This window comes from Lathamus discolor, chromosome 1 (genome assembly GCF_037157495.1).
Source record: "Lathamus discolor isolate bLatDis1 chromosome 1, bLatDis1.hap1, whole genome shotgun sequence".
Lineage (NCBI taxonomy): Eukaryota > Metazoa > Chordata > Aves > Psittaciformes > Psittacidae > Lathamus > Lathamus discolor.
In genome coordinates, this window is record NC_088884.1 from 110,774,727 (window position 1) to 110,789,010 (window position 14,284).

A 14,284-nucleotide genomic window follows, 5' to 3' on the forward strand; every position below is an offset into this window, starting at 1 on the left:
AAACCAGAAGCAAGGATTAATTTTAAGCAACTGCTGCCAAGACTGCTGAAAGTATGTGCCTAAAAACTCTTTCATTGGCCCTTGTGCTGGAGACTGAGAGATTAGGAACGAGCAACCAGCCTCCTTCAAAAGACTATGGTGGCTCTGGCAACTGGCTCCTTGACTCCATGAAGAGTTCGTGTTTTCTTCCCTTTACCGAGGAACAATTGTCACTAAATACTTCTAGGTCTTGGTCAATGCTGTTTTCTTTTTCTTTGTTGGCCTCATGTCTGAATCTCATAAAATTAAGACTGAGACAGTAAGTTACCTTGGGGCAATTTTCAGACCATCCATCTGTTGCACATAACTTCACAGGCAAAAGGGCCTGTGCTGCTGATACATCCAGCACAGAGGGAAAGACTCCCCGGAGGGTAATTGAGAAGGCTATGTCACGTCTTGTGGTCAGACCAAGGGCTGCTGTAAGCCTCTAACAAGCTTTGCTTTCAGAGCTGAACACCTAGCTAGCTCTTCCAGCCCTGGGATGGCCAGGGAGTAATTTTCAAGGATTTCCTCATCATCTTTCATCCATCTTCTTCGGCACCACTTGGTTTAGCCACCAGTTGCACCTGAGCATTCCCACCTGCAGGAAAGCTGCTGCCTCCTCACTTTCCCATTGCCCAGCTGGTGTGTAGCTTCCCTGTTGCCTGCCCACCAGCCAGGCTCCTCTCCTGCATCTCTGCCAAGCCACTGTGCTGTGTGGTCTCTGTCCTCAATTAGCCTTGCCCATCTTCCTTCAAAACCACTTCCAACAATCCTATCAGGGTACGGACATTTTTTTCCTGGCCCATGTTTCTCTCCAGGATCCTCCAGCTACACACGGATCTTGAAGGAAGCTGAGCACTTGGGTCAATCTCAAGCCATGCTTTATTCATGTCACCCAAGTGATGGCTGACATTTAGGCTCCTAGCAGAACAAAAGGGTCAGAGAAGTGAAAAGTTAACTATTGCATGGCTTACTAAATTATGTTATATTGATCCCCCCATTATCATAGGGATGGATTTCAGAATCAGAGTGAAAATTGTTGCTGCAGCTGTTTCCTCTTCTACCATATAATAAACATGTATCTGCGCTTTCGACAGGAACAAGGTGCAAAGGATCTCTTGCTTGTGGACAGATGATAGCCACTGTAGGCAGAGATCCTTAGCCTGGGCTGAGGATTCTTGCACTTCAAGTGAGGGCTTTTCCATTTACACAGAGCCCTGCTGAACTGACATGCAGATGCTGGCCCAAGCATGACAGTTACAGGCATTGCTCCACACCAGGTTATATTTAATGCAGGGCCTAAATAACACAGCAGACAAGAACTTCCTTTGAAAAGGCTTGCAAGGTGCTATCTGTTTCCCAGGTCAATCAGGACTTTCGAAAGTACGTATGTTTTATAAGATCCAGATCAACTGAACAAAGTAACACCAATAGGACCCCGTGCCCTGCTTTAGAGCTGGGCACAAGGCAGCTGCACCCAGGCCACACTTGAAATTAGCAGGGGATTTTGCAGGCTCACCCAGCTGTAGGGAGTGCAGAGGGAGGATGTGCAGCAATAACAAGGGAGGCAAAGGTGTGACTGAGGGGAGACAGGAGGGAGCTTCTGAGAGGTGAGAAGGAGCTGAAGAATAATGAATTTCCCCAGATGAGGATAATTCAAAGAAGTTCAAAGATAGGATCTTCCTCTAAAGCAGAAGCTCCTCTGGGGAAAGACCTGCAAATGCAGAGAGCATCCCATGTGCAACAGAGGCTGCGCAGAGAGCAGATGGAGAGATCTTCCTGCCTGAGTCAGGTCTTCCTCCAGAACCACAACATCAAATCCACCAGCACAGGGTGAGATGCAGATGAGGTAAAAGCAGCTCATTACAACCCTGCACAAGAGCTTGCATAAAGCAATGGACCTGAACACCCCCAAAAGCTGCTCTTCACCCTTCCTCTGGATCCACCTCTGGAGTCTGCCTCTGTTTTTCAAAACATCCATAGTAATTCTTAAAGCACCACCATTTCAGTATCTGTGTACAAAACCTCCTGATGTGCTGGGCTTTAGTGAACCAGAAACCACCTTAAAAATGCAACACAAAATTAAAGAATTCACTGTTCATAGCTCCAAGTAGGGAACCGAGTAATTAATATACAGCTTAATCTACAGCTTCTGCTGTACTTATACAGCTCTAGTGCTTTGGCCTGCAGCCCCTTTGGTTTAATTGCTCTCGCTAAAGATAGCACTTTACTAATGCAAAATAATCTGGCGAATCCTATGCCTGTATCAGGCCTAAATGCAGGGTGTGTAAGAGGAAGAGAAGAGAGCTCAACATAACAAGGTGTTTGCTTGCATTCAAGGGAAAACAGAAAGATCTACTGAAAGTTGAAATATCATCTCACAAATTCAATTAAATTCCATTCACAGATGATTTTCCTAGTTGTCTGATATTATTTTTATCATGGTGAGTGCTTCACGGATGGTCTTTTGTTGACATAAGATTTTGAGCCACAGCCTGTCTGCATGCCAATGGTACCCTCTTTAAACAAATATAAATACCATGCAACACTCTGATCTTTCTTGTATAAAGCATTTTGTTTAAATGAAACACTATTTAGACGCTTCCTGGGCAGCACACATATATAAATGCTATGAAAAGTAGCCTTGGCTGTGAGAGAGGTCTGAAAGACTGAATTCTTTGAGGGACAGACAAATAAAACAGGAAAAGTTTTATTTCATTATTAACATAGTAGCAGCATGCACACATCAGCTGGTGTTAATCTTGGTTATAACTTGAGGCCAGTGACTGATTGCATGCTTCGAATTCAAATTCTGAAGGGGACAAAAAGGTGATCCTCCTGATTGATATATTAAATCTCATTATATATTAGATTTAATTACAGGCATCCGACTTTTCCATCACAGCACGCATTTGGTCAGTTTCTGCAGTTTTCGGCTTTCAACTTTACCCTCCTCTGCTGCATTTCCTTCCCTGTGCCCCAAAGAACTGCCTGAAATTGAAGGTTCAAGGACTTTTTAAGCCAAAGGATGTATCCAACCAGTCATATTTCATAGCCAAAACATGTTTGCCTAATCCTTTTCTGAATCCATTCATCATCTGGGCCTCCACAACATCTTACAGCAAGGAGTTTCATAATTTAATTACACATTGTGTAAAAAGGTACTGAAATTAGTAAAAGTTATTAAATTCTTTTAGTCAAAAAGAGAATTATGAGCTGGAGTCTCTTGTTTTGTTGAAAAGCCTTGCTACATGGTCAAGGATGGTCGGCTCTGCTGATGAAGGTTCACCCAGATATGCAAAACATTACTCCTTCCTTCTGGCCAGCAGAACACAGAAGAGGCAGTTAAGGCAGGAACAGGAGAGAAGGTACAGCTTTCTGTGGAGATGCACAAGCCAGAAGATGGCTGATCAATCATGGTGTAATGGCCTTACCTGGCTGATGAGCAACAAAACCCATGATCTGAACCCTGTCTGGCTTCAACCCTCTGCAAGTCTCCTGGCCAGTCTCAACAAGTCCCTATCTCATTACCCTTCTCCAGCCAGGCAGAAACCATCCTCCAGGGCTTATTCCCAGGGGATTGAGAAGCTACTGGTCTGGCTGAACTCAGCAGGAGCCACAAGTGGTCTGACAGACTCAGGCCAGCACTGCACAGGGAATTCTGTGACGGTAAATGCAACCATTCACTTACAGTTTTCTCCTCTAGCCCACACTGTCTTTAATGTCATCCCTCCCTTTTTCAGCTCAAGGTCTCATCTCTAGGCCCCTGCTCCAGCATAATTATGAGTCAGGGGCTGCAGAATTTGACCCAAACCTCCTTGTGTGTGGTGTTCACTCTCCTTTGGCAAACCTGCCATGCCTGAAGGGCTTTTGCTCACATCCCTTTCCTTCCCTCAGTCTCAAAGAGCCTTTCTGAAATTCTGAATTGCAAGCCAACACCACACGTTTTCACAGGACATGGACACAGCAGCCCATGAGACTGATGTAAAGGAGAAGAGAGGGGAAGGTGAAGTGGCCAGCTGCAACTTGGACTGATGGTGCTTTTTGTCAAAAGGAGAGCCGTAACTGCTGTCCCCATATGCTGTGCCTCTCTGCCTCCTAACCACCGTGAAAACGTGTACTTCTGGACCATTACCAGATCCAAAATCCTGAACCTGTGATGCTGAGAGGATGAGGCTATAAACAATGCCCTTCAAACACCTAATGGTCTTCTGGCACTTTCCTAGCAAACACCACTGCCTTTGACTGGCATTCAGCTGTTACTGTTTAATACCTCCGTCAGGCAAATTAATGGCAGTCACTTTCCTGGGAAGCGAGAGATGGTGCTTCAAAATCAGACCCACCCCCAAACAACTTCCTCAGCAAGAAGGAAAATTCACCACCTCGTTACTTGCTCCAATCGCTTCCCCAGGGGTGGCTGCACATTGCTCTGAGTAGAATAAGATCCCCGACACAGCCCGGCTGTGGTTCCCCCTCCCCGTCCAGCTGCGTATGGGAGACAGATTTGGTCAGACAGAGGTCAGGGAATTCAAAAAGAGTAAATAGGAGTCATGCTCTGGGAGCACACATTCACTGCATTGCTGAACTGTCTTACTAACCCGGGAGAAACCTCCCACACTCCCATGCCGCTAGTGCACAGCTGCCACTGGAAAGCTGCCCGCGGAGCCTCCCTCTCCTCCCACCTCTTTCAAAGGACCTTGTCTGGAGCTACCAGGCTTCTGCTGGCAATATTTGTCAGGGCACAGAGGACTACTGTCGCTTAAAAACAAGCAAGGGATTACAAGATGCTTTGATTTTGTTGGGAGCACAGAAAGGGAATGGCCACCGTTTTAAAAGCTAGGAGGAAACACTGGTGCACAGTCAGCTCTGCATGTTTGTTACACATTTAGCAGAATATATCAATTACTTTATGCTGAATTCCACAACAGGCTTAGCTATAGCCATGCGAAGGGCTTTTGTAAAAGGATGACTTCCCCACAAAGCTCCTCTCATACTTCTGGGGCTACAGATGCTAATTTGCGACATACAAGCAAGTACCAATAGAAATAAACATATTCAACATAAGGCGTCCAACAATGTATGCACAAAACCCCTGGCAAAAGCCTTTCCCTCGTTCACCCAAGAAGTTGCAGTGGGAGACACACACACCAGCACTTCTGAAAGCAAATACAGAGGAGCAGAAGCAGGACTCAGTTGGAGGGGCCTTTGAAAACCTGCCCATGGACACTGTGGCTCGGGTGCAGCATCCTGGTTCTCAGGGATGAAGAAAATCTCACCTGTTCTGAGACACGTATAACATTTATTTATTCAGGAGCAGAACTTCCCCCTCCAAGAAAGTAGGAAATGTTGACGTAAACGGGCAAAACTGCTGCTCTGCAATTAAAACACACTTCTTCAGCCAGAATCTCTCATAAATGTAGTGACCAACAAAACTACTAGAGTCTGGATTTTCAAAGGCTCCCTCGGGGATGTAGCACTCTACACCCTTTGAACAAGTCTTCAGCCCTTTCAAAAATCTCAGCCTAAAAATCCCTGCTGGGGGGCAGCACGTTGCTGTGCTCTTTTCAGGTCTCACCTTTAATACAACATTAACCTCACCATTTTGCATTTTCCCACGCGTGGCCTTCTGAGTTTGGTTCCGACTTTGAGTCCTGCCTCCCCTTTTATCCACACACTGTGGATCATCTGATCTAATGAGTCACCAGAAATAATCCTGCAAGGGCACTGCTCCTGTAAGGGTTAGTTTGCAAGCTACGTCACAGCACCGTTTATTTGAATAAACCATGTCACTTCCCCTCTATTTTATCCTCTGCTTGAAGAATGAAGAAAGCAGCCCCTGAACTGCTAACTATTTTAACCTCAAAATAAGATAATTTAACATATTCGTGAGAGCTGAGCCACCAATGCCTTCCTCTAAACAAAAGCTCTTATAGTAAAGAGATGCTGGTGAGATTTACCCACTCAAATCTCATAAAGCCCGTGTTGCTGCAAGGGCTAAGAAAACCTAGCTCTTTAAACAGAGTAATTCTGAGCTAAGAACATTAATGGCATCCCAGAACTGGAAAGCTGGATGTGTAAATTAAAAAGCAAAAAGCACATATACACTCTTAATATCCTAATACCTATTACATGTGATCTCTTTCAAAGTAGCTTTAAACGAGAAGTGCAGATGCTCTTTGATATAGCTGCTACAAACATAGCCAGGATGCCCTTTGTTGTAATTTTAAAAAATGAGTCTGCATTTCATAAAGACTCATAATAACCGAGTTTCCAAAACCAGCACACATCATTCTCTTTTTGGGGTTTTTTCCTCCATTCAAAGCTCAAATCTGCGGCAAATATGGAGCAGTTCCCTTCGCTCAGCAGCATCCTCTTGGCTTCACCCAACCACAGAAGCCCTTTTAGGCACCGTGAGGGAAATGATGATGAACATGGTGAGGAATCCTCTCCACACCACCCCTACTTAAGCCTCCCAAAGGCTGCCGGGGACTGGCATCACTGCTTCATCACTCCGAACCCCACGGCCCCAGCAGCATCTGGAGACTACAGAGGGTGACCCATGACGATGAGCAGCTATGGGTCTGTAGGCCAGCGTCTGCAACCCAAACCTGGACCCAAACCCAATGACACGCCAGCTATCTGTAACCTGCATTTGCAAAAGCGCTGAAAAGGGACTGCACTACTAAAGGGACCATCTGCCTGATACAACACAACAACGAGGGTGCTTTGGGTTTTGCCCCAAAACCATCCAGATCTGTTATTTATGGCTTTTCTTAAGGCATTCATCAAAGGAGCGGCGAGCCTCTTACATGCAACGTCTCATTTTCCTCAGAGTGAAAAGGAGGCTTAGAAGTATTATCCTTGTTTTAGAGGCAAGGAACAGGTCCTTATTTGTTAAATACATTCATGGATCCCAAGGCAGACCAGGGCTGGCTTGCCAGCCGTGCTGCGCAGCGACAGCAACATGTGCAGGAGACCACACTGATAACGCTGCAGAGCCCAGGGGTAATGTCACATCCCTGCTCAGGGCCTGCTCACCCCACATCCTGACGGAGAAGGATTTATCTGCTTCAGAAGAAATTCGAGAGTTCAGCCTATGTATTCGATTTGCACACCAATCAGGTGTGCTATCCAAATAGGGTGCCAAACACAGACTCAGGGAACACACATAGGGCAGTCCCATCGCCTTGAAAAGACACTGTAAAAGCTTGATTTGGGAGATTTTGAAATCCCACGTCCTTGTTTGTGCTTTGCACTCCTGAGGGAGCAGCAGAAGCATAGAGGTGGGTGGCCATCCCCACAGCCCTGGGGCAGGCAGGGCACGCAGAGCGCTGGTGGGACCCCCCGGGGCTCCCCTCCCGCACCCCAGCGCTCTCCCCCATGCTCCTCACAGCCCCTCAGCAGCGGGGTGCACGCCTTCCCGTCGGGAAGCCATGGGGCACAGCGGGGGCTGCCACAAAGGACGCCCGCCCCCAGCGCGCTCACCCTTCAGGGGCCACCAGCGACCTTTCCTCCCGGGGAAGGAAAACCCGTGGAGGGTTTGCTTAGAAAGGCTCCCCCCAGACTGGCACTGGCCGCTGGGCCTGTGGAAAGGGGCTTCTGGCCGCTGTCTGCTCGTGTGTCGATCGGTGTAAGAGTTTCCCCCGGGGCCGCGCAGCCCCGACCGGCTCTGTCGCAGGGACGCGCCGTCGGGCGGCACTGCTGGCTCCACAGCCCGGTGGTTTTAAACAAAAGGGTTCGGGGTTTTGGTCTTTTCTTCTTTTATTTTTTCCCCAGAAAATAACCGCGCCCCCTCCCCCACTGCAAGAATATATTTTATTTTTATTATATTTTTCCCCTTCCCGGAGAAAACCAGCTCCTTCCCGCCGCTCCGTCCCTCCCCACCATGTGCGCAGCGCTCCCCCCGCTCCGCCGTGCCTCCGGGATGGCACGCGGCCCGCCCGGAGGATTTTCTTTTCTTTTCTTTCTTTTTTTTTTTTTTTTTTTTTTTTTTGTATTATTATTTTATTTCCACTGCACATTTCGGCTCCAGCTCCCCAAACTCTTTGATCTCCCCCGCTGTCTCCTTACCCGGAAGAGATCCCTCGCCCGCTCAGCTGGGAGCTCGGCGCACACGTGGGCGCCCTGGCGCGCCTCCAGCCTCCTGCCAAATTTAGTCACACAAAGGGCCCGGGGGGGGGGGCCGGGGAGGGATGAAAGGGGCCGCCGACAGGACATCAAAGGCGCCGCCGCCCCGCCCCCCCCTTCCCGTCCCTATAGTGGGGCCGCCGGCGGCGGACGGCGCTCCACACGCTAGGGTGTCCCCCCCTCCCCCGCTTATTGCACCCCCCCGGGGGGTACCCAGTACCCCAGTTCCTCCCTCTCCTCGGTCATTCCCCCCGAGACTCCACGGGGGTTGTCCAGCTGCGCTGATCGGGGGTGCTGTTCCCCCCCCCCCCCCCAGGGGACAACGGCCGGTTTTCCTCCCTTCCCCGCTCGCCCCCCGGCCCCGCGGATGGGCTGGCCGTCGGGGAGTGCGCCAAGCTCCCGCCCTGCAAAACCAAAACAAACACCCCCCCCCAAAAAAAAACCCACCTAACTCTAAAGCACAAAACCTGCTCAAACGATAAAAAAGAGGGGGAAAAAAAAAAAAAAAAAAAAAAAAGGAAAAAAAAAAACCTGAAATGCAAAAATGTGCAAAACGAACCAAACAAAATACAGGAAAATACAAAACCACGCTAAAATGAAAGAAAAAACCCGCATCTAAACCCCCAACATAACCCCCGCCTAAGTACTGAACGGGGCTGCAGCCGGGCGCCGGACGGCAGGGGGCACGGCGGTGGCAGCTCTCCCGGCGCGGCAGGGAGGGCAGCGCGGTCCTGCGAGGCGCGGGGTGGGGAGGGCACCACTACCCGGGGCCTTTCCTCCCCTTCCTCGGCCGTGCCCCCCTCCCCAGCCCCACGAGCTGCGAGTTAAGAGACAACTTTGCGTCGTCCCCAGTGAAATCTGGCGTTGGAGTTGAGGTTTCCTGAGTTTATCCTCTTGTCATAAATCATTATGATCTCCACCTTCTCCCCCACCGCCCCGTCGCAGTCCGCTCCCCCTCCCTTTCTCCCCCCCCCCGCCCCTTTCCCCGTCCTTTTCTGCCCTCAAAATCCTTCCACCAAAACCTGATTCTGGAAAAACTCCAGCCCACATGAAGGGGGGGGGGGGGGGGGGGGTGACATCGGGATGGCGGAGGGGCGGGGGTGGCTGCTTTTCCAGAGGGACCCGGTAACGAAACAGAGGGGCGACCGCGCTGCCGGCCCCTCCGGAGGGGACTCCTGCCTCTCTCGGGCGGGGCCGCACCGCCGGGAGAAGGGGGAGCTGACACGCTCGGGCTCTCGCCCAGGTTGGGGAAGGACGGGAGACCAAAGGGAGCGGCCCGGGGCACCTGGGACTGGCCCGGTTGTCCGGTGCCCGCCGAGAGCCGGGAAAGAGGAAAGGGGAGGGAGGGATGCGGCGGCATCTCATCGCACACACATCCCCGAGTTGCGTTTACCAAACAACCGCTTCCCTATCGCCTCTCTCCAGCCAACTTCGGGGGAGAGAGGGCTCCCCTGCTCCCCGGAGTGCCACACGATTAAACCCCTTCCCAGGGTTTACATTTCCCATTTCTTTCTTTCTCGATTATTTATTTTACGCACTTGCTCCACATGAGGAGTCCATCCCCCTTCTCCCCTTCCCGGGGTCTGGCGGGTCTCGTTTCTCAGCTGGACAGTGACTGCTCGTCCGTGGACGTTGGTGCCGAGGCAGGAGTGGGGTGGGAGTGGGCGTTCGCCCCATTCGCCCGCCCTAGCCCAGCAGCTGCTGGAAACGGATCGAGCATCCACATGTTCCTGATCCTCCGTCTCCCGACGCGTAAAGGTTCAGGAGCCTCGCGGGGCATGTGCACAGCACGAAGCGCACTTTTCCGATGCCAAAATAATGGGAAGTTGTTTCCTGCAAAATGTGAGCGCATCGCGTTCGCAATATAAAAGAAGTTGCGGATCCCGACGTTTCCCAGACGCAGCGCCTGCTTTTGTTCGAACGGGTTTTATTATTTATTTTTTTTTTTAATCGTATTTAAATGCACTTGTGCTCTGCACCGGGATGATGCCGTGCCGCCCGGGAGCTAACGGGGCAGCGCGGTTGCTGAAGGAGCGGGACGGGGCGGAGGGGTGAATCTCAATGACTGCTCTGGCTCCATGTACCGGTCTGATACCGCGCCGTTTCCCCGCTGCCGCTCGGGGTCTGTACACGTTTCTCCCGGGCACTTGCTGGGCTCCACAGGGATGTGTTACTTCTGCCTTTCGTCCCAAGCGGGCACGGGAAGCGCCAGCGCAAATCCTCGCACGCTGCCCCTGCTCCCCACACCCGAGCAGCTCCGTGTGACCACAGCAGCCCCCCTTTTGCCCCTTCCAAAGGGGAAGTCTCAACAAAGCAGCCCTAAAAAAGCAGGTCTGTCTGCTGCGGGATACAGCGAGTGCCTCAGCCTGCCTCGGCGGGCTCCTGGCTGGGAGGGACGGATGGGAGCCGCAGTGCCCGGCTCGGCACACGCACACATACATGTACATGTAGACACGCAGAAACACACGGAGGCTGCTTGGGGCAGCCCGACCGAAGTTTGCCCGCGGGCTGTCCCACACCCGCTCCCCAAAGAGCCGCCGGCGCCCTCCGCTCTCCGCCGCCCGGCCCCCCCGCCCCGGGCGCGCTGTCAGTCACGGCGGCGGCTCCTTTCATCCCCGCCGTCCCCGCTCCTCCCCGACGGCAGAGGGAGGGCGTGAGCGATGCTGAAGTTGCGCCGCCGCCGCCCCGCGCCCTACCGCTGCCCCCCGCGGCTCGCCGTGCCCGCCGGCACCGGCACCATCCCCGCGCCGGGCGCTGAGCACGGAGGCTGCCGGGGGCGCGGAGGCGCCTCAGCGGCAACTTTTTTCCCTGTCCGCAGGCGTGGAGGGAAGCGGGGGGAGCATCGGCCGCCCCCGCCATCCCTCCCTCGTTGTTGCCCTCCCTTCCTCCCGGGACCGCTTCCTTGCCCCCGCTCCCCGCCGTGCCGCCGAGCCCAGCCGGGCCCGGTGCCGCGGGCGAAGCTGTGGACAAAGGCCCGCTGGGTGCGCGCCGAGGGCAGCGCCGTCCCCCGGGGCGCCCCCTCCCCCTGCCCGTCCCCCGTCCCCCCCCCCCCAGCCATTTTAACTCGAGCCCGCCCGGGTGGCGGCAACTTCACTCAGAGGCGAAACTCGGGAGGGCTGCGCTGCCCCCCGCGTACCCTCACCCGCAGGGTGAGCCCGGGTGCCGTGGGTGGGGATGAGTGGGGGGACTGGGCTCCTGGGGGGCGGGTCCTGGCGCTGTCCCTGGGGGCGGGCAGGATACAAACGGGAGCGTTTCGACCTATTCCGGCCGTGCGGCGCGGCGGGGTCAGGCTCCCCGAGGGGCCGGGGCCGTGCGGGAGTGGGGGTACCTCGGCCCCGAGGGGGCGGGCAGGCGGGCGGGGGTCTCCAGCTGCCGAGAGCAACCCCGAGGACTTCACGGGATTTTTTCCTTCTTCTCTCCTCCTTCTTCTCCTCTCTCCTCCTTCTCCTCCTCCCTCCTCCTCCTCCTCCCCCCGCTGCTCCTCCCGCTCCCCTTCCCGCGGCGGGCCGGCGGCCGCAGCAGACGCCGCGCTGCCGTGAGGATGCCGCAGCTGCCGGGGGCAGGGGGCGGTGGGGGGGACCCGGAGCTCTGCGCCACCGACGAGATGATCCCCTTCAAGGACGAGGGGGACCCCCAGAAGGAGAAGATCTTCGCTGAGATCAGCCACCCGGAGGAGGAGGGCGACCTGGCCGACATCAAGTCCTCCCTCGTCAATGAGTCCGAGATCGCCCCCGGCTCCAACGGGCACGAGGTGCGCGGCCGCGGAGTCTCCGCGGGGCAGCTCGGAGCGGCCAAGGGGGGCGCGGGATGCTGTTGGGGTCCGGCCGCTGCCGCCGTCAGGGAGGGAGCTTCGGTGGGGCATCAGGGAAACCCGTGTTTTCCGAATTCCCCCTAAATGAAAAACCTCATCCCAACTGAACTCCCCTTTTCGAGGGGAAGCGGAGCGGGCTCCGCACCCCTCCGCTGGGCTGGGGGTGGGGGCGGCCCCCTCCGCTCTTTGGCCCGGGACGAAAAAGTTCCCGCGAGTCCCCCGACGGTGCCGTGGTGTGAGACCTCAAGCAGCCATGAAATTTCCTCGCTAAAATACTCGTGGTCGGAGCAGTAGCCGTAAACTCTTTAAGGGATTTGCATAGAACTGTTTGGGAAGAAATACCCGACACTAAAACAACTTTAGGGCGAGCGGGGAACCTGCGGGGTTTTAAATTTTTTTGGTGTGTGTGTATTTTTTTGCTATTTTTCCTTTTTTTTTTTTTTTTCATTTTTTTTTCCTTCCCTAAAGATCTGGTAATGAGGGCAGCCTGATTTTCATTATTATTTTTTGTATCTTTTTGCCAATAATGTTTTGGCCACCAAAGCTACAAATGTTTTCCAGAAATAAACCTCTTTCGTTAAATGTAGGGGCGCTTCTGTTAGAAACGCATTGCAAAGCTCCGTAGTTATTCCCGTTGCCATAAACCGGTCGTTTACACAAACGTTTCTGGTATAGTTGCCTTCCAGGCGACTTAAGACGGAAAGGGAAGATGCTTATCTCTTGCTCTAACTTTTTTTTCTCCTTCTACAAGAAGCTGTAGCGCTGTGGCAGATAGATGGGCATCCATACAATGACTTTTCTCCTTTTTCTCACTCTTTTCTTATGGTGGATTCCCTTCGGTCAGGTTTCCAGGCAGAATCAAGCGCCAGATTCCTACCATGATAAAGGCAGAGAGCACCCCGAGGAAGGTGAGAAGAGCATGGTCCTGTCTCGCAATATTGTCCCTCCTAGTCCCCCTGTGAAGCCTCCACATGGTCCACAAACCAGAGCTTGGTTTCTTTTGGGAAACATAAATTTAGTACCCTTTGGGGGAGAGGGATGCCAGGGTGCTTTCAAAGCACATTTAAAAAGGAAATCAATGTGCAGGACGTTTATCTTGAGTGATCAAATGGTATTTCGGTTGTTTAGAAACTGATAAGTAGGCCAAATGGATCTTTGCTGAAGAAATAACTATTTTTAGGATATCAGCTTAAACACATCTATCTCTTCACTCACACAGTGCCGCCGAGTTGTGTGTGTTCAGAAACTCAGTGCTTTTTCTCCATAGCCAAAGTCCGTGACTTAAATCTCCTCTTTCAAGTCTAAGCATGAGCAGACCTCTTGCTTTTTTTAACATACCAGCTGGTTAATTTTGATTGAGGAGGACAGAGGAAATGACAGAGTTCGCTGTATATCACTTAGGAAGCTGGACACACGCACAAAGAACGTTTGCTGTGAAAGATGCGAGATTATGTTTAAAATGAAGTGCTTATCATCATGAACTAAACCAGATCATAAATTCCATATAAAGACAGACACAGTTCAGTCTTGGTGCTTTCCGGGACTCTGTGACAACCGTAATCCGAATTGGTTTGTAACCAGCCTAAAAGCAGTAATGCCCATGCTCACAGCATCGTTGCAGTGAGGGGGAGGAGGTCAGCTCCGTACAGTTTCCTTTTCAGCCTTGCATCCTCTTAAAACCTCACTTTCAAGTAGTATCCCTGTCACTAGTCATGTAGGTGGGAGACCTGTTCACTCCTCTTTTCAGGACCCAGACTCAAATTCTTTATTTTCCTACAAAACAGCTGCCCTCACTTGGCTTCTCTCTTGTCTGTAGTGCCATGTGTGTTCAACAGCCCACCCCCACCTCCCAAAATTGTTAGGGTCTCCTTCCAAGCCAGCCTCTGCCCTCCAATCGTTGCCAGTGAGCGTGGCCAGAATGAATTGTTTGCTGCACGCAGTGGCTCAGCAAGAGAAGGAAATTATTATATCTAGTTATCACTGCCCTGTTCCTCCCTTTTCTAAGAGTGATGCTGGAAACCGATACTGCAATACTTCTGAATCCACAAATCCTAGAGGGATGTATAAAATGGGGGGAAAACTGCTACTTGAGAAATGTAATGTCATTGCTGATGTTTCTGCCTGGATTTGAACAGGGACTAACAAAATAAATTGGTTACTCCGAGGCTGTTTTGTATTTTAAGCATAAACTCCCCACTGAGAGTACTTGCTCCTTGAAGAATTAACTCTTCTCAAAACATGTTATTACAAATTGCTGTGTTTCCCTCTCTGTCAAAGGCAATTTCCATGAGTAAAGAAATGTTTGCATGCAAAATATTTTTATGA

The 14,284-nt window shown here is 52.0% G+C and overlaps 1 protein-coding gene across 6 annotated transcripts in view; it reads left to right on the forward strand.

The window, feature by feature from the left end:
- The first annotated feature begins 11,415 nt into the window (after positions 1–11,415).
- The window catches only part of LEF1 (lymphoid enhancer binding factor 1), a 69,787-nt gene continuing 66,918 nt past the window's right edge, over positions 11,416–14,284 (forward strand). For 3 of the 6 annotated variants that reach the window (XR_010615095.1, XM_065690428.1, XM_065690435.1), the window contains exons 1-2: positions 11,419–11,899; positions 12,804–12,867. Coding sequence is in view for 5 of the 6 variants with exons in the window: in XM_065690428.1 (XP_065546500.1) it covers positions 11,690–11,899; positions 12,804–12,867 (274 nt within the window). In the remaining variant the exon portion in view is untranslated. Of the gene's footprint in view, positions 11,900–12,803; positions 12,868–14,284 lie in introns of all 6 variants that reach the window. The other 3 variants (XM_065690446.1, XM_065690454.1, XM_065690462.1) reach the window with 2 other exon arrangements.